Consider the following 19,152-nt stretch of genomic DNA (forward strand, 5'->3'; position numbering starts at 1 on the left):
AAGAACTCCCTTAGTCTGGCTAAGATTTGTGCCCTCCGCAATGACATGCCGTGCGGGAATGGTGTGCTTGATGAACTAAGTCTGCCTCATCTATAAGAATCAATGTTACCCAATGTACTCGCGAGAACCACCCTTTTCAAAATCAATTTTAAAGTCACAGGCATATAATTTCAAACTCCACTTCGCTAGTCTGCCTGATAAGACCTTTTGTCCCGTGATCCGTTATTACCTTGAATAGCAAACATTGAATGTAACGTATTGTCGGCATTCAAGTTCAGTGATGCTGTAGTTTCTTTGTATGAAACGCAGTTACAATCCTGTCATTCCCGAAAATCGCCGCATCTGTTTGCGGAAATCGGCTGTGGGAATTCTTGAACAGCATTTATCTTGGACTGATCAATTTTTATACAGCCCCGCCTACTGTATATCCGAGGTATTTGGCTTAACTAAAGGAGAACTTACATTTTTTCCGGCTCTAACACCGACAGATTTATTAATGATTATATAAGCCAAACGGCATTGTTCAGTCAATTCGGTGGCGATTTATTTTTTGTAAAACAATGTCACAACTAGTACCTAAGATTTCTTGAAGTCGAACTTGCGCTCTTGTATTAGAAAGAGCTTTCGCTCACTCGCACTCGCGAGAACCACTATTGTAACTTGAAAACTCATTAAATGGCTCTAGAAGGGCTTGAATAAATTTGAATGGGGCACTCTCAATTTAAAACCGAAGGTGTCCACAAATGTTGTTCTCGTCTGTCCGACTTATTATTGGAAAATAAATTGCCGAATCCGCAGTCGTGATTTGCACGAACATTTTGGCGCCCCCAGTGTGGACATTTTGGACATTTGGACATTTTCGTTGGAGGCATCTTGGAAAATTTGCTTGGAGCCGATTTTTGGACGCCGGGCAATTAAATTTGGATTAAAAGCCCTCATCGCGAAAATTGGTTTGAGAGTGAGAATGCCCTATTATAAAAATAGTTGGCATCAAACAAATAGGGTAAAAACTTAATAAAAAAAATATATATATATATTACCGCTTATTCGCAAGTACCAGCATAAAGTGTCACAGGAAAACTACATTGAGCCCTTTTGAAGTGATTTGGTTTGGAGTGGCAGTGGAACATTGTGGATATGTAATAATAGCTCTGCGCAATAATTAAAAATTATTTTGGATAACACTGCGCTAATTTAAAAGGAGATCACTCAAACTGAGTTCGATTTGTCTCAGTGATTTAATTTGGAGTTACAGTGGAACATTTTGCAGAATTAAAACTTTGTGAAATAATTAAAATTTATTTTGGATAAACTGAGCGCGATTTGTATCAGTGATTTATTTCGGTACTTACTTACTGTGGTTCATTTGCCAGAATTAAAACGTTGTGAAATAATTAAAAATACTTTTTTTTTATAATTGGAGATCACTCAAAAAGAGTTCGATTGGTTTGAGTGATTTGGCTCAGAGTTACAGTGAAACATTTCAACAATTACAGCTTTTAAAAATATTTAAATCATTTTTTTTTTGTAATTTTCTTAAAATGATTAATCGTCGTGAAGCTTCTGACTGCAATACTTCTATTGTAGAAGGAGCTGATTCAGAAAATATTATGAGAAAATTGGATTCAGTTCAAAAGGATATAAATCGTATAGCTAAAGCCGTGCAAAATAAAAAGATTCCGTTTAACTATGTAAGGTTGGATTGTCGTTTGAGTATTTTAGATACGTATATAGATCGTGCGTTTTCGTTATAACTGCAAATTGAGGATGTCGATCCGGAATTGTCATCTGAACTTCAAGATTTATGAGTGCTAACCAGGGCATTGTCAGTGTTAAATACAACTGTATCAAATACAAGGCACCTGCCTCGAATGCAGTTGCCCAAGTTTAGTGGTAGTTATTCTGAATTCAAAAACTTTATTGGGTTATTTTCGAGCATAATTGATAGTAACCCATCATTTAATCATTTATTATTTTGCTTAGAAAGCGAAGCACTAGGTACTGTTAAAGTCTTTCAGGCGACGGATCAGAACTATGCGAAGGCTCTTGCTGCTCTAAAGCAAGTCTATGACAACGAGTGCCTTAAATTTTTTGATGGCATATCTAGACTTTTTGAGATACAGGTCCATCCAAAGTCCATCTGCAAGCGCATTGTGGTTCCTAATTGATTCAGTATCGGCAATATAAGAGTCCTTATTTGTCGGCTGAAGAGACTACAAGTGGACGCTCAAAAGGTCGCAAAGGACAACAAGATACTAGAAACAAGCATGTTGGCAAAACTTCACTGGCAGAATCACAAACAATTAGAACAGCCAAATGTTTGTTCTGCAAGTCTAATGATCATTTTATCACGAAATGACCATCATTCTCAGCTGCTTCTGTCATAACTCGATTTAAATTTGCCAAAGGGGTCCCACTTTGCATAATTTGTTTGAGAAAAGGGCATTAAGTATCCGCCTGCAAGGCAGTTCACTGCAGAGAATGCTCAAAGCCCCACCATATATTGTTACATCGTTATACTGCTGACGCAAATATACAACAAAATTCAGATCCCGCGGCAAGCCATATAGTCGTCGAATCATGCAAGCAGTTGTTTTGGCGACAGCAGTTGTAGATATTAAAGGTGATTCAGCCAGCCAGGGTACTTTTGGATACAGGTTCGCCGGTCAATTTTATAACAGACGAGTTAGCGAGAGGTTTGCAGTTAAAACGGATTCGAAAAGAAATTAATTTGTTGGGAATTGGAAAATCTAGCTTATCTGCGCACCAAGTTGTGCAAACAACAATTAGTTCTCGCATTAATAAATATGAAATGATTGTTGACTTCGTTGTTCTAAAATCTATTTTCTCTTATCACCCAGATAAAAGACTTTCAATTGAATCTCTTAACATTCCTCCAAATCTATCGCTTGCTGATGCAGATTTTCACAAGCCACAAAACGTGGATCTGCTGCTTGGAGCAGACGCGTTTTTTATCTTTTGAAAGATAGCCAAATTGAACAAGAAAATACTCTGACTTTGCAAAACGCAGTTTTGGGTTGGCTGGTGTCAGGGCGGTGTAAATCAAAACTACCAGAAAGGACTGAAGCGTGTTCTATGGCGAGCATAGTTGAGGAGTCTGGTCCACTTGAAAAACTAGTTTAACGATTCTGGAAGTTGGAACAAGTTCCAAATGTTTCGGGTGACAAACTATATACCCCAGAAGAAATGCTTTGTGAGAAAATCTTTAGAGAAACGATTGTTCGTTAATCCTTAGGTCAATTGCAAGTATCCTTACCGTTTAAATCTAGCCCAACGTGTCTCGGATCATCGTTTGAGATGGCAAGAATAGCGTTTTTTTATCGTTAGACGATTAACTAAAAATCCGAACTCACAGTTAATCTTTAATCAATTTATGGAAGAGTATTTGGCTCTCGGACATATGGCTGCAATCGAGGGTTCAATTCCGAAAGATTCTCTTTGTTTTATACCCTACCAATGTATAGAACGTCCACAAAGCACATCTACTAAGCTTAGAGTGTTATTTGATGCATCTTGCATGACGATTTCGCAAGTATCGCTTAATGATAATGTGAAGTAGACGCACTTTTGTGAAGCTCCGCTTTAAACACCGAAAAACACCTTAAACTCGGCTGAAACAAACTAAAATCTGCTTACTGCAGCATCATAAATAAGAAAAGGAGTAAAACACATAAAACTTCTTTTTGCCCGGAATAAATCGGTTTTAAGCTATAAAAATCGCTTTTTAATAAATCCACAATTATAAATGCAACAACAAATCATTAAAGAAACAGTGCATAGCATAACACAAGAGCACAGAGACAAAACACTCAACACATCAAAACACTCAACCAAAAAACTCTCGTCACCAACACAAATATGTCTTCAGCAGCAAAGCGACTTAGGAAGGAAACTCACTCCGATCTGAAGGGAGCCCGTGACTCCGATGTTCAATTGCTTCACACGATCGACCTCAGATTTTCCGAGCTAAAGGAAAGCCTTGCAGTGGAGATCCGTGATGGCGAGGTACGTATAACCGGCAGTCTGGAGGAAAAATGTAAGTTAATAGCAGCTGACTGCAACAAACTTTCTCTGGGAGTCACTCAATTGGAGAGCGAGGTGAGAGAGATGGGGATGTTGAGGCAGCGGGTCCATGAGCTGGAGGCGAAACTGTCCAAAAACTGCCATGATCAGCACGTTGAAGAGTTGGAGGCAAAGTGGGTGGCCTCTTGCAACGCACATGCGGAGTCTGAAGTCGCCTGTGACTTGCGTTGGCATGGGGTCCCACAAGTCCAGGGGGAAAATGTGAAAGCACTTTTTCACGCACTATGCTTTTCTCTCAAACTGACCCCGCCGCCTAAAGTATGTTCGATTTTTCGAATGCGACCGCGAAAATCGACCCTTAAAGTAGTGGATCAAATTATATTTATTAAAATAGAACACGTGCACGATAAGGCTACACTGCAGCGTGCGATCGGGGCATACCGAAGAGAAAATAAAACGCAACTGAGCTTAATGCTCACCGGCCCAGACTCGCCAGCGTTTATATATATAAACGAACAGCTGACCAAACCAAATTACGAAACCTTCAATCGGGCGATCCATCTCAATGGGCGGCTAACAGCTGTTTTCTCTCTTCGTCAAGGAGAGAGAGGGAGGGAAGGCGGTTTGCGTGCAAAGCCTGGGCGAACTAGCTCAAATGGGGATTTGCACCCCCGATGAATTAGCTGCTCTGGAAGTTGCTAGTTCTGGGTCTTTAAATGATAATTAATTTCGCGCCTAAAAGTCTTTTATATTTATATTCCATTTTTGAGAAATTATCAGTAATTGTATTATATTTATTTAGGATTCGAATCAGTCGCATTATTTTTATAATGTTTCTTGGTATGGTGTGTCTTTGTGTCATAAATATTTGTAGACTGCGAGCACAGCTAATATTTCAATTAAATAATAATAATGACAGCAATAAATTAAAGACAAATCCAAATCGATCAAATAGCCATGCGACGTTAAGGGATCTCGGAAAGAAGAGAGCTGGTCTTAATGTGTCATATAAATGAGCAACGCCTCACACGTCGATGTTATACGTGTTTCTGAAACTTGGTTTGTTCTTAATGTATTTGATGTTTTATTTGAATATGATGGTTACAATTTGCATCTGTGATATGTCTGTGATATTAGATTTAGGTCTATGTGTGTTAACCAATGTGATGTCCTTCAAAGTATACTAAGAATTAAGAGTGACGCCACTGGATCTGACAACATAAACCCCAAATTTATAAAAATACTTCTGCCAAAGATCCTGCAATACATAACGTATACCTTTAATACTGCACTGACAAAATCTACTTATCCGGACTGTTGGAAAACGGCAATAATTCAGCAATAATTCGGATTCCCAAACCAAATAATGAGTACAGACCCATCTCCATTTTACCATACCTATCAAAGGTATTTGAGAATTTCATGGCTGATCAAATTATTAAAATTTATATCCGACAATGCAATGCTTAATAATAATCAGTCTGGTTTTAGGAAAAACAGAAGCTGTACCTCAGCTATTTAAAAATTGCAGACAACCTAAGGGAACAAAACGACGAAAACAATGTTACACTTCTAGTTTTACTGGACTATAGTAAGGCCTTCGATACAGTAAACCATAAATTCCTTTGTGCAAAACTACGTAATATGTTTATGTTTTCTAAAACTTCTGTCAAACTTGTGTCTTCGTACCTAAAAAATCGTCGTCAATCTGTTGTACTGTCTAGCGTTTCGTCTTCATATGAAAATGTTAGTCTTGGTGTGCTTGGTCCCTTATTGTTTACCTTATATGTTAATGGCCTTCCCAATTCGTTATCTGATTGTAATGTACACTTTTATGCTGATGATGTCCAAATGTATGTGAGTCGTTCTTTGAACAGAATAAATGAGTGTATAGATGTTTGTAACAGTGTTTGCAAAATTGGGATCAACCCATCAAAATCAAAATGTCTTGCCATAAGTAAAAGGAGGATAGTTTTTAATAAAAAAGGTGGTTACAAAAAGATCAATCTTGTCCTTTATCGCCACACTTTTTGATCCTTTGGGTTTGTTATGCCCAATAATAACCAGATCGAAAATATTTCTGCAAGAGGCTTGGCTTTTGAGTCTGAACTGGGATGACCTGTGCCCCAAGACTTTGAAAAGAAGTGGAACCTAGTAAAAAACGACTATGCATTCTTGGAAAATTGGATATTCCAAGATTTGTTGGAACACGCAAACAAGCAGTGTGTCAAATTCATGGGTTTGCTGATGCTCTTATATGGGTGTTGCCTTTACGTTAGAGTGGTTGAGCCAAGTGGGGTGTCGGTGCAGTTGCTAACAGCAAAATCTAGGGTGCCCAGACTAAAGCTATGTGCAGCGCATTTTTTGGCAAAGCTTTGGGAAGAAGTTCGCAACATCGTTACCTTTCCCGTCGATAGTGTTGTCCTTTGGTTCGATTCTGAAGTAGTTCTTCACTGGATACAAATTCATCCATCTCAGCTTGCTACATTTGTCTCTAATCGAATTGCTCATATACAAGACGTTGTGTTATCAGCTGCTTGGCGGCATGTGGCAACCAAGAAAAATCCTGCGGATTTAGACTCGCGAGAATGCCCTGTTGATTTTAAAAAGGTCGACGTGTAACTGAACTAGCGATAAAATTAATTTCGCGTGTATATTTTAAGATTTAAATTCGAACTTTAATTTTATGTTCTTTTCAAACTTTGTCCAAATCTAGTATCTCTACTACTATCTAGTGAAATAAACTTTTATGTCCGAAATCGGTTAAGCAGAACTACAGTTAAAAAAAATGGGCGAAACAGGTATAAAACGGTAGTAAAAGTGGTACCATACAAACAATTTTCGGTGTCATTTCCTGATTTAGAGAGTCTAAGTGCATCTGGAGAAAGTTATCGATTTCGATTTGTAAGCCAGTGTAGTTGTTGTTGTTGCAACCTGGACTAGAGACTCTAGTAGGCCACCGAAATGCGGCACACGTGATGAACTTGAATGTGATGCCTTATGTTTCTGCAAACGAAGTAGCATGCTTCAAGCAGTCGAGCTCCGTTATTAGTGGCATCAACATACGATCATATCACATAACCTTGTCGCAATGGATCATTTTGACAAGTTCAAGTCGACTGACAAATCTAAAAGAGCACATCAGAAAGTTTTTCGCAGTTTAATCCTAGATATTAAATAATAATAAATCCTATATATTAATAAATTCTAAATGCACCGCTTCAAACATAATTTTTAAGTGAAGAAGTTTTAGAGTTAACAAAATAAATCGGAAACCTGAATTTACCAAAAAACCAACCTGAAAATAATAAAAGTCCGCTCACTCTTAATTAGTACCAAAGACGGTGGCCCTTGAGATGTTGTTATAAAATCAGAATTTTGTAATGTGTCAATTTGCTCTCCCAGCACAAAGTGTCAAAATAATAAATAATTAGAATGAAAAAAATTTAATTTTTTTGGTGAAATTTGTACAGATTTTTACGAATCTTTATCTTCAAGCCAAAGAATATCAGTTACAATTCAAAATATTTGGGTATAGGAAGTTGTTTTATTAAAAAGTTCTACTATCGGATAAAGACTCTTATTGGCCGCGATAAAAGCGATGGTTTACTTGAGTTTCTTTATTAATAATAATTTCTCTTCAGATAGTTTAAAGTTTTTAGCGAGGGAAGCCCTTAGCAAACATCCACAAAAAACTAGGTCTGCTGGATTTTGAGTAGAGGAAAAATTAACTAAAATTAAAAAATTAAACTTCTGATGTCCTGAATTAGTGTCACTCTATTGGCGACGAACGTATTTATTTAGTTGACACATCTTCAGAAATGGAAAACAATCTCTAAGTCGGTCAAAAAAGAAAAACTTTGTCTGGTGCGAAATCTTGTTTCATCATGACCTTAGAACTTGGTGCAGCTTATATAGTTCCAGTCCCGGACTGATTTGGCCTTCAGTCAATAGGAGATTTGAATTTTTAATTCTCATATATTCGTTTTGTAAAAAAAAATTGCATTGAATACTTAAATTCATCATAATGTGGATCCCAAATCAGGCCTAGGGTTTTGCTTTCGTCGTGATTACCTACGAGACTGACAAATCCTGTGAAGATTTATCACCAACACCATTTTGTGGGTGTGAAACCAAACTGTTTTAAGACCTGAACCATTTCTGTGCGTAATACGTGTACCTCTTCCAGAGTATTGACATCAGTCAAATTGTCATCCACATACAAGTTGTAAAATAATGCCCTGCATATGGCAGGATGCGATAGGAGGTGCTTGTTAGAACTAACGGCCAAAAATTGAACCGAAAAAAGTAACTGTATTTAATTTTAATATTTTTAGTATATCCGCTGAATGCTCTCTTCAGACAATCAATTGCAAATTTTGGTGGGTTTGACGGATTTGACGGCACTTTTTAGCTATTTTCGCTGTGATGAGCAATGGGCGGTCGAAACCACAACACAAACGAGTAGTTGGGCCAACCATTATAAAGTCGTTTCGAGATAGTTGCTAGGGGCACTTACTTGACAAATCAAATACTACTTTGTGGACGCGCTTTGTCGTCCTAGCACGTATTGAAAAGGCACAAAATAACGCGGCTTTCTCAGTGTTCGCAAATTTGATTAAGAGAAAGTTACTTTTTTATAAAGGTGAATACTTAGTATTGCTGACAATCTTTTCTCTAAAGAAAGGAATCTTCGTTTCGCAGTATCTAAAGAGGCTCCCAATCATATAGGATTATTTTTTACAATGCTTTTGTTCTGAGGTAAGAGAGTTAATAGCGGATGAGTCTTATTCATATGCCATGTTAAAGCCGAACTTAATCTTTTGTCCGAATTTAAGTTAAAGCTGCCTTCTCTTTGATCTTGCATGGGTAAAGCCAGTCTATTTACTGGGCTCTGACGGTGTTCCAGGCTGTGCGCTCAGATACTGCGCAGACCCCCTGTGCATATCACGAGCTCCTCGCATAATAAGCATTGGTTGGTGTCGTAAGGGCTACCTGTTTGTCCTGACCATAGTACATCAACGTCCAAGAATTTAAGGGTCAGGTAAGGTAATCCCTCAGCACATTTTGACAGTCTATCATGAATGAGATCGGAGAACGATTCATATTCCTATAATTAGTCAATCCATTGAGGCTTAAAGAAGAGTGGATCAGCCATTTCAACATTGATGAGAATTATAGCAAAATACCAAATTCTGTAGTTAGATCGAAGCTTTCAAAATGTGATCCAATTACTTTTAAATTTCGAAAAACTATTTTTCGCTCTCTAAGAGTTTTCGATAGTTATCAGTAATAAAATTTACCTAAGATTCCCAATTTAACAGTGCTCTAGCCCAGTGGTAGGACCCATAGCAATTTTTGAATCATACTACTGCAGTTGCTAAAATAACCTGGTCACTGGAGAAAGTTTTTGGCCGTGGTAAGAGTATCACATGGCTACTGAGGGGGCAAAGTGTGTTGTGGATTTTGGCTTGCATTAATATGCAACCACGTGTGGTAAGGCTTGAGCAGACCTACCTTTTTCCCGACTTGCAGGATGAAACTGAATGTCCTGTATGAAAACAATTGAGTCAAAGGAGCTGAGATTGCAGAGTACATCGGACATGATTGAATAGAATACTGGTCTGATTTGCAGAACCGACACTTTGCTTGGCTTAATTGCACCGCCACTAAGGGAAGCCTGTTCTTTTTTTTGTGAGATTACTAGACTTTAAAAACAAATATTTAATAAAATAATTTTCAGAATTGGCGAGGGAAATTAAACAACTTTTATCGAATACGTTTTTGACAGCAGCTAAGACCTTGAATAATTTTCTGAAATAACTTGGTAGCACTTCACTGTGCCTAAAGCCCCTCTTTTTATTGTTTAAGTGTTAACACTACCTAGGAATTTTTTAAAAACCGATTTTTTTTATTAGCTAAAATGCTTCTTTATAGTCCTGAGGTTACGGAGAATACTACATCAGGTTTATGGGCTCGGAATTGCGGATTAATGGAATTAAACAGTAGCATTACTTCGAAAACTTATTACCGTATATAGAAATTTTAAACGCGCTTTTCTCGAAACTCGGTTTTTAAAACGGTACACCACATTTCTCCTACAAATTCCAAAGATTTTTTTATGCAAATACTAACAATACGATCCTCTTGGATCTATACAAAACTCAAAATGTTATGTTTTTCTATAACAATTACTGTAATAAAAAACATGGGTAAAATAGCGATTTTTCCTTCAAATAAGTGCAATTTCGTAAAAAGTCCATATAATAGCGAATACCTACGATAGATCGTAGCCAGTACATTTCCTATAAAGACGAAAACTTGATTGTTGCAGTCGGATGGAGATTTTGGCAGCTACAAAGTGTAAAAGGAATACACGTTTTGCGAGAGAGGCAATTTTCGCAATACGTTCTCAACTATAATTAAACTAGTTTACAGCCGAAATACCCCCAAGATAAAAATACAAATTTCTGGTAGAGTACGACTTCTGGATTTCGTGTATAATACAAAATTTTTTTTTTTGGGACAGTTTTTTTAAAGATTTTTTAAAGTTTTTGTCAGCTGTCTTTTCAAGTTTTATTTTATACCTCGAGTTGTGGCCTACGGATCTTGGTGCATTTTACAAAATTTTACTACCAATAGTTTAATCTTTAACATTGTCATACTGAAAAATTGGATTGGATAAGTCATTTGTCTGCAAGAGCGCGACAAACAAAAACTCTTGGAATTTTTTTTTTTTTTAATGGTATAGCAGTTGTTTTACAGCCGTTTAACTATATAAATTCTCGAAAAACCCAATAATATCTAATAAATTTTGGCAAATTAATTGCTGGCAACTATTGGACGTGTTTCTCGCGAGCTCCGGTAAAAGCGAAAAGACGCTAAAACAGAACTAAATACATAGTTATTTAATTAAAAAAAAAAATAAAAATAGGATTAAAACAAGTGCATAATTATTTTACTGTAGTCCCACGCTAAAAAAAAGCTTAATGAGCGACGAACCAAATAAAGAGCGTCGAAGCTCAGCGATCCGGAGAGATGTGTACTTCTTATATAAGTTAACACCCAAAATAATACAATTTCCCAGACAGAAGCAAAGAGTAAGCATCGATTGCACAACAAACAGCAAAGCAATGCCCTCAATAATACAATTTCCCAAACCGAAGAAGAGAGCATTTATTGCACAACTAACAGCAAAGCAATGCTCTCAATAAAGCTCAAACGAACTTAGCCACGTGCGCTGAGTTGCACCTTTTTGTCAGCGATGGTGGGAATGCAGAATAGCCAATTTCCAAAGTTGATCGAACTCAACTAAGTGCATACAATAAAAACAATGATTAAAATGCACTGGCCAATACAATTAAGTTTGGTCAACGGCAACGGCGACCGAGAGCAGCAACCAATAATACGAAAGAACGTCAGCAGAATCACCAACAGCGGCAGAGACGGCGGCAGCAATGGATCGACGCGTAGCTATAAAAAACCATTGTTTAACCTAAGTAAATCAGTTCTTAATCCAACTCAATAAAGAAAAGTTTGATTTTTTTTATATCAAAATCATAACAAATCTTTTAACTTATATATCAACTCGCGATAGCGAAGTGCAAAAAACGTCTACCAAGGGTATTTCGGCCCTACTGACGGTCGATAGCCACCAGCAATATGCAGCGGTAAAAGGTCTGCAATTGCACGAAAAGAAATAGCAACAACAACAGTTACGGCAGCAAATTTAACAACAGAGACAGAAACATCTCTTATCGCGAAACCGACTTCAAAGTCGTTGACCGCAGCGCCAAATACAACGGCAACAAAAACTCTGACAGCTAAACAAAACCAAAAGAATATTCAACAATCGGGTCTGGCCATACAATCCAGCATGGATCGATACATCCAAATTAAGCGGCTGCTAAGCCCGTAGAATACCGGGGTTGGTAACAAACCAAAAATAAACCGTGTCCAAAGAGACAAAGAAATACCCGGAAAAACTAACAACAACAGATTTGCCCTACTAGCTGAAATTCAACCAGAACTGGGTCAAGAAACCCAACCGAAACCTTAGCCCCCACCAATTTACATTAGGGAGAAAAGCTCGAACACCCAGGTCAACAAATTTGTTGCTCTGGTCGTGGACGAAAATTTTTATGTTATTCCGCTTTCTAAAGGGAATATTCTTGAAACCAAACTTCAGACCAAATCTGAAGAACATTTCCGAGTTGTGTACAAATACATTGAGGAAGCAAAGAAAAACTACTACACGTACCAACTAAAAAACAGCAAGGGCTTCCTAACAACTTGGAAGCCCTGCTACTAAAAGGAATCGAGCCCGATGTAACCCCTAATGAAGTTATCGATGCCCTCAAAAAAAACGGTTTTTCTGCAAAGAACGTTAGTAACATCATTAACAAGAACAAAAAGCCACAACCACTCTTCAAGGTAGAGCTGGAGCCAGATAGCAGAGTCTTGAAGAAAAGTGAAGTGCATCCTGTCTATAACCTGCAATACCTATTGCACCGAAGAGTGCAATGCACAAACTGTCAGGAGTATGGACACACGCAAACTGCCCTTCCAAAAAGGAAGACTCCCAAAAGAAGATATATGGATACTGAGAGCTCTACAAGAAGTTGAAAAACCGCATACGACGAGTGACAACCACGCGCCATCAAAATCCTCAAAACGAGTACACTTACTCAAAAACGACGCCGGACATTTTTTTTCGGCACGGCTGCAAGATCCTCATTTGGTAAGCTCAATACCCAGAAGAGCTTCTCAAACGCCGATGCCCTTCGATCAGGAACGAAAAACCCACTCCAGTCTAATCTAGGAAACCTTCAGCAGGTCTCAGGAGACCCACCTCACAAGCAAATACAACTTCCAAATAAGAGGCACCATCTTCTACCGCACAGGTCATCCAGATGGTAAAGCCCACGGCGGAACCGGCATCCTAGTTAGGAAACGCATCAAGCACAATTTTCACAAAAGGTTTGCAACAAACTACTTGCAGGAAACGTCTATCATAGTGCAGCCAGGTTACGGAAATCTTTCTATAGCCGCCGTATACTGCCCGCCTCGCTTTACCATCTTTTAAAGACAATTCATAGATTTTTACAACTTAATTGGTGATCGCTTCATTGCTGCAGGAGACTATAATACTAAACTTACGCACTGGGGATCACGACTCGTTATTAGCCGAGCCCTGAAGAAAGACGCTGAAAACGCACAACTACGGTACATCGAAAAACTTTCGCAATTCCAGCGCAATATTCCTCGATGTATCTCAAGCTTTCGATCGAGTCTGGCTCAATGGTCTCATGTATAAAATCAAAACAAACTTGCCTACATAAACTCATAAGCAACTTGAGTCGTATCTTTACAACAGAGTCTTCCCTGTAAGGTGCAACACAACAACATCAGACGACTACATTATCGAAGCTGGAGTCGCGCAAGCGGATATTCCTACAAATGAGCAGCTAACAACATCAACGTTCGCTGACGACACTGCAATCTTAAGTCGCTCTAGGTGCCCAAACTGAGCAACATCACAACTAGCCAATCACCTCATCGTAGAAGAGAGGTGGCTATCTGACTGGCGTATTAAAATAAATGAACAAAAATGAAAACACATTGCGTTTACTCTGAACAGGCAAACATCTTTGAATAATACGCAGAGTCCCAAATCGTTCACCTAGACAGACAACTAACCTGGAGAAGAAACATCAATCATTCTCAGGGCCCCATAACTCAGTCATACGACTGTTATTTAGGTTATTACCATAAGATTTGATACACTTATTGTTTGTATCCGAAAGGAAAAGATTCAATAAATAAATAGCAAAGCAATTAAAAAAAAAAAGAAGTCAGTTCCTCCAAACGGTACTTATTCTAGAAGTATCTTCCGTAATAAAAAATGCTTGTAAATAAAACTTTTTGCTATAAGATGATTTTTCGATATAAATGATCATCGAGAATATAAACCGAAATTTCTGGGCTCTTTCAATTTCCGTTTTTGTTTAACTTCTTCGATTTTGGAGAAACCTAATTTATTAACACAGAAAAAAAAACAAAAAATTATAAGAAAATATTTTTGAGACAAATTCGTTGAGAACTTTCGTTTACTTGTAAGCATTGCTTTCCTTACTTTTTTTGTTGTTTAAAAACCTTTTAAATAGTTTTTTTTTAATGGGGTCTGGTATTTAATTCTTAGATGCTCTATTTTCAGCGTTAAAACAATGGGCCTAGGTTTTAATAGCCTTAATGCCGTGTTATGGGTAAAATCGACCCAATAAACTTTTTGCATATAAAATGTGTATTTTATAAATTTTAAAAATTGCTGTTTGACTGTGAAGTTTTAACCATTAAAACTTTTCAACCTACATTTTATATGGGGATTATTTGACTTATGAACTGTAAAGTCGGTCAAGCCCTACAAGTCAGCAACTCGGTTTCTGGTTGTCCATGATTTTTAAGGAATGTGTTCTTCTGGGATATATTCCCAAAAGATTATAAAGTATATATACCACAAGACTGGGAAGATAATCAACTGCTCACCAAAGGATTAAAGGCCCATCAATTTTAGCAGCGTACAGCACGCCTTCCTAACACCCCACTGCACGAGGTGGTAGAGCGAATTGAGAATGCCCCAGAGCCTAAAAAGTTGAGGGAGCCTTCAACAATGTCAAAATCGAAACGGTAAAGAACTCGATATCCAGAATCGACTCATCTCTGATAATCCCAAGGTATACGGCATGTAGAGCTAAGGCCTATGCGGATGACTAGGTTGTAGTAGTTTCTTTCCACAACTAATGAATCGATGTAATCCTACCTATATCTCACAACAAACTGGACGCACGCAGACGGTGTTGGGGAAGAACAAGACACCTCATTTCAATCCTCCAAGCTTGGGGGGCACAGAGCTCGGACTCTCCAGGGAAGCACCAAAACCTCTTGGCAAACCCCCGAAAGGAAAAGGGGGCAGCTTGAGTGGGTATAACTGGATCACTCAGATCCAATCCCCAAGCGGCACTTCAAACCCAACTAAATTTGATAACGATAGGTTCAAAAGACACTGTGACCTATAAGGCAATTAACGAGCAGATGAGTGTGCCGGACGAGAAAAGCTTAACAGGTGTCAACGTCTTCAGCACGCACTCTACGCCCCATAGGCAAGGTAAGAGAGATGTCACAAAGCCACTGGCGGATCGCGGACGGCTGTGTTATCTCCAAAGCGATCTGGCCGGATTTTAGTGCAAAAAGGACATCTCAACAAGAACGGAATTCGTACCAATACAGGGGTAATGTACCATTGGTCAAATGACCGGCAGGCGCACTACACTTCTGCGGAAATGAGGCGGACCATGCTCTGGAGCCCCACCCAAACACATGTAAGCGCATTTTTTTATACTACAGAACTAATATTTGCACTACCAGTATCGGGGGTAAATTATTTCTATCGGACAAAGCGGATAAATTAGACGTCCCTGGCGGCACCACAACGCGACCAGCACCTCCGGGTACCGAATCTGTTTATTGGACCGGCGCCTAGAATCGGAAGCTGCGGTGTGGGTAGCGAGTCGCAGGGAGCCCACGGTTTTTTTGCGCATGGGTGAATGGGGCTCAGAATGCATAGGGCTAGTGATTCAAGCGCTTAAAGCAGAATATTTTCCGTTTTATAGCACTCATCGCAGTATTAGCGATAGCCACTACTCTTCTTAAAAGCATCGCAAACCATCATTGCATCGCATGTATGGTAAGGCATAACCTGCACTCTAATTTTCAAGCTTTATCGACCGTGAAATCATCGGCTGAGTTCAGTAAAATGTAGTTTTAGGTTTCCATATTAAAGACAAATTCACGTAGCAAATTCATTTAACTATAATGTTTATACATTATGGCAAGGGCACATAAAAATAAAATTAAAATATACGTTATCAAGCAATTAGTAGTGGTAATCTTTGATGTAGTTTAGCAATCCAGATTTATTTCTTCTTGTTTGTTGAATTACGTAAATTAATTTATTTTTCTTCACTACAATATTATTATATGAGTAATTATTATTATTATTGAAAGCTTAAGAAAATCTTACCATTAAATAGCTAAAAAAACTTTTTTTTCCGTCATTTTTAAATCGACTTAAAGAAACTTTTTGCCATTGATTATCCCAATATTCAAAGCCGCGGTACCCAATAAAAAAATTATTTAATCGTTGGCTGCGTATTAAACTTTAAAATTATTCCATAATTCAATCCAGTTCGTAAATCAGCTCGTTCTGCTGAATTAAGTTCTCTCACTTATCATGGTTTTCTTGCAACATGTGCAAAATGGCAATACCATAAAAAGAAATGTTGTTGCTTAAAACAAATGAGTGTCATTTTTGTACTCCTGAATTCCAACTGCACCACTAAAGAACCAATTACACGTTTCTGAAGTGAATTATCGATTTAATTTTGTAAGCTAGTTGAATTATAAGAATAAACTTATTGTAATTTTATTCAGAAATAAATCAGAAATAATAGTCAAAAAACGATTGATACTACGAAAGTTAAAAATTCGTGTTTAATCATTGAAATTTTTATGTAAATAAGTGTTGATAAAAGCTTTTAGTAACATAAGATAGGGCAACATTTAACAGGTAACATTTTTGGGTTTTGAGTTGGAGCTTTTAAAGTAGCGATGAAAGTGGTAACCGAAAAATAAGCTTCTGAATTACTTGTCTTGTAAAGTTGCCTCACATTTTAAGGGAATGTCTTTTAGAAATTTCTGTGAAAATTTTTTTTAATATAATTTGTCTGGTGCCTCAAAAATCTGAAAATGTCAATTTCTGAACCACTTTTTTTTTAGCACATAACGGCCAAAATTCAATAAATTTATAATTATTTTTTTTATTTTTCACAATTTGTTGCCCATAACTCTTACTTTTCCTTTTATTGCTTGCATAGAAAAGTTTAAAAATGTTAATTTTTTAACCATTTTTTTTGCATAACGACCAAAATTCAATAAATTATTTATTATTTGTCTGTAGTCCACAATTTATTGGCCATAACTCTTAAGAAAACTACAAACATTTTTCAAATTATTTCCAAAAAATAAGATTTATCCTTAACAACTCCACGTCACCGGACGCAGACGTGTAAATTAAATTTGTCCTGAAGACGGTTGCCGAAGAGCAACCGAAATATATTGACAAAATTACCAAAATTGAAATAATTTTGTGTTTTTTTTAACATCCTGACCTCGAGCCGGCTAACAATTAATATTTATCCTAACAGCTTTATAATGGTTCGATTTAGTGTGTGTCGGTAGACAAAGTGATCGCCTGTTAACTGGCCCTTGTCATGTCGTAGAGTGACATTTAAAGTTTCGCATTTTGAATGCGTCGCCAAATCTTGAAATAGACATGGTCTGCGAAGGCAAAACTAGAATCTTTAATTTCGTTTAAGGAGTATAAGGATATTTAATTGTACTTTCTAAAGCTTTAAAACAAAATTTTTGATATTCTCATTTCTTCTCAAATTTGTAACCATGTAAATGTTTTATACAAGTTCAAACAAAATGTTATACGCTGACATGACTTTTTTAATGTATACTTTTGTAGTATTATTTTATATTAATTTTTTATTTGTTTTTTTTAGGATAATCTTCTACGTGAACTGATGGGACGTATGCTTAAATGATGCACAATGGACACAACGATAAATATGGGCTATCCTCATTTCTATCAAATTTATATTAATTCTGTAGCTGTTTTAAACATTTGATTAAATTGCATTATGTAACCGTGATTGAACTGGAATGTAATCAGATTTAATGATATTTCCTGATCCACATTCCGTATCATTTTATGCGTGATACATACCGTATCAGTTTGATATCATCGAAATGTAAAAATATACATTTCGACAATATCAATTTTACTGCAGTAATCCGAATCAACAATCAACGGCTTGATTTTTTCACCCGTTACTCGTAGAGTAAAAGGGTATATCGTATTCGCTGAAAATTTGTAACAGTCTCCGACCCTATAAAGTGAGTACATTCTTAATCAGGATCAAAATCCGAGGCGATCTAGCCATGCCTTTCTGTCTGTCCGCATGAACACCGAGTCGTCGAGACTTCGGAAGCTATAAGTAAGATATGGGATTTAACATGTTATGTCTACGCAGTATAAGTTAAGTTTAAAACGTGTAACGACCCTGTTTTGGGAGGCGGTATAGCTCGCCGTGGCCAGGGTTCGAGACAGAAATTTATTTCCTCTTTTGATCGGTTTACCTCCCTTTCCCCAAAGAATAACACAAATCGAACGCTACAGAGTATGGTTATATTTTAATAGTACGATTGATTAAGACTACGTTTTCTAACTAAAATTATATCGAGCGATATACTGCTTGCAAAGTGGTGTCGGCGCTGCTGAAGGGCCGAATGTGGTACTGCTTGTTGGTATCGACGCTGCGGAAGGGCCGAGTTTGGTTCTGCTTGGGGATATCGGCGCTGCGGAAGGACCGAGTGTGGTTCTGCTTGGTGATATCGGCGCTGCGGAGGGCCGAGTATATCGCAGCTTGTTGAGTATCGCACTGCTTTATGAGCGGGATCGGCGCTACGGAAGGGCCGTATGTTGCACTGCTTGCTGCTGGCACCACGCAATGGTTCGAGGAACTGCTTGGCGTTGCCGATGTGTGGTGGCTGAGTGTACCGGGTGTTGTTGACGTCGTGCGGTCGCTGGGTACACTGCTAGGTGTCGATGATGCGCTGTGGCCAGGTGTACTGCTTGGCGTCGGCGTTTCGTCGGTCGAGTACGTCGAGTTCGTAGTGTTCTGGGTCTTTTTAGAGGAACGAACTACTTGGATTTTCTAGTGGGATGTGGGAATGTAGGGCATCGTTAGTTTCGAGCTGCCGGGCATCGTTAGTTTCGAGCTGCCGTTTTATTCCGTATCGTTTCCGGGTCGGAAGCCGGAAACGTGACTTCTGGGAGGAGCCGTGCCAGGCTCAGCGATCTCGACCGGTCCTGGGTGAATATTCCTAAACCGCACCAGGCGTCGGTGATCCTCACCAGGTCGTAGAGCCGAATTTCAAACCGAACTCTTACGGAACCACCACCACTACCAAGACTAACTACCA

The 19,152-nt window shown here is 38.1% G+C and overlaps 1 protein-coding gene across 1 annotated transcript in view; it reads left to right on the forward strand.

Annotated features, from left to right (window-relative positions):
• LOC128263677 (troponin C) overlaps nucleotides 1-17,819 on the forward strand; it is a 73,495-nt gene extending 55,676 nt beyond the window's left edge. Inside the window, exon 6 of the mRNA XM_052998765.1 lies at nucleotides 17,670-17,819. Coding sequence (XP_052854725.1) covers nucleotides 17,670-17,674 — 5 coding nt within the window. The 3' untranslated portion in view covers nucleotides 17,675-17,819. The remainder of the gene's footprint in view (nucleotides 1-17,669) is intronic.
• The last annotated feature ends 1,333 nt before the right edge of the window (nucleotides 17,820-19,152 follow it).

This window comes from Drosophila gunungcola, unplaced genomic scaffold (assembly GCF_025200985.1).
Source record: "Drosophila gunungcola strain Sukarami unplaced genomic scaffold, Dgunungcola_SK_2 000010F, whole genome shotgun sequence".
Classification (NCBI taxonomy): domain Eukaryota; kingdom Metazoa; phylum Arthropoda; class Insecta; order Diptera; family Drosophilidae; genus Drosophila; species Drosophila gunungcola.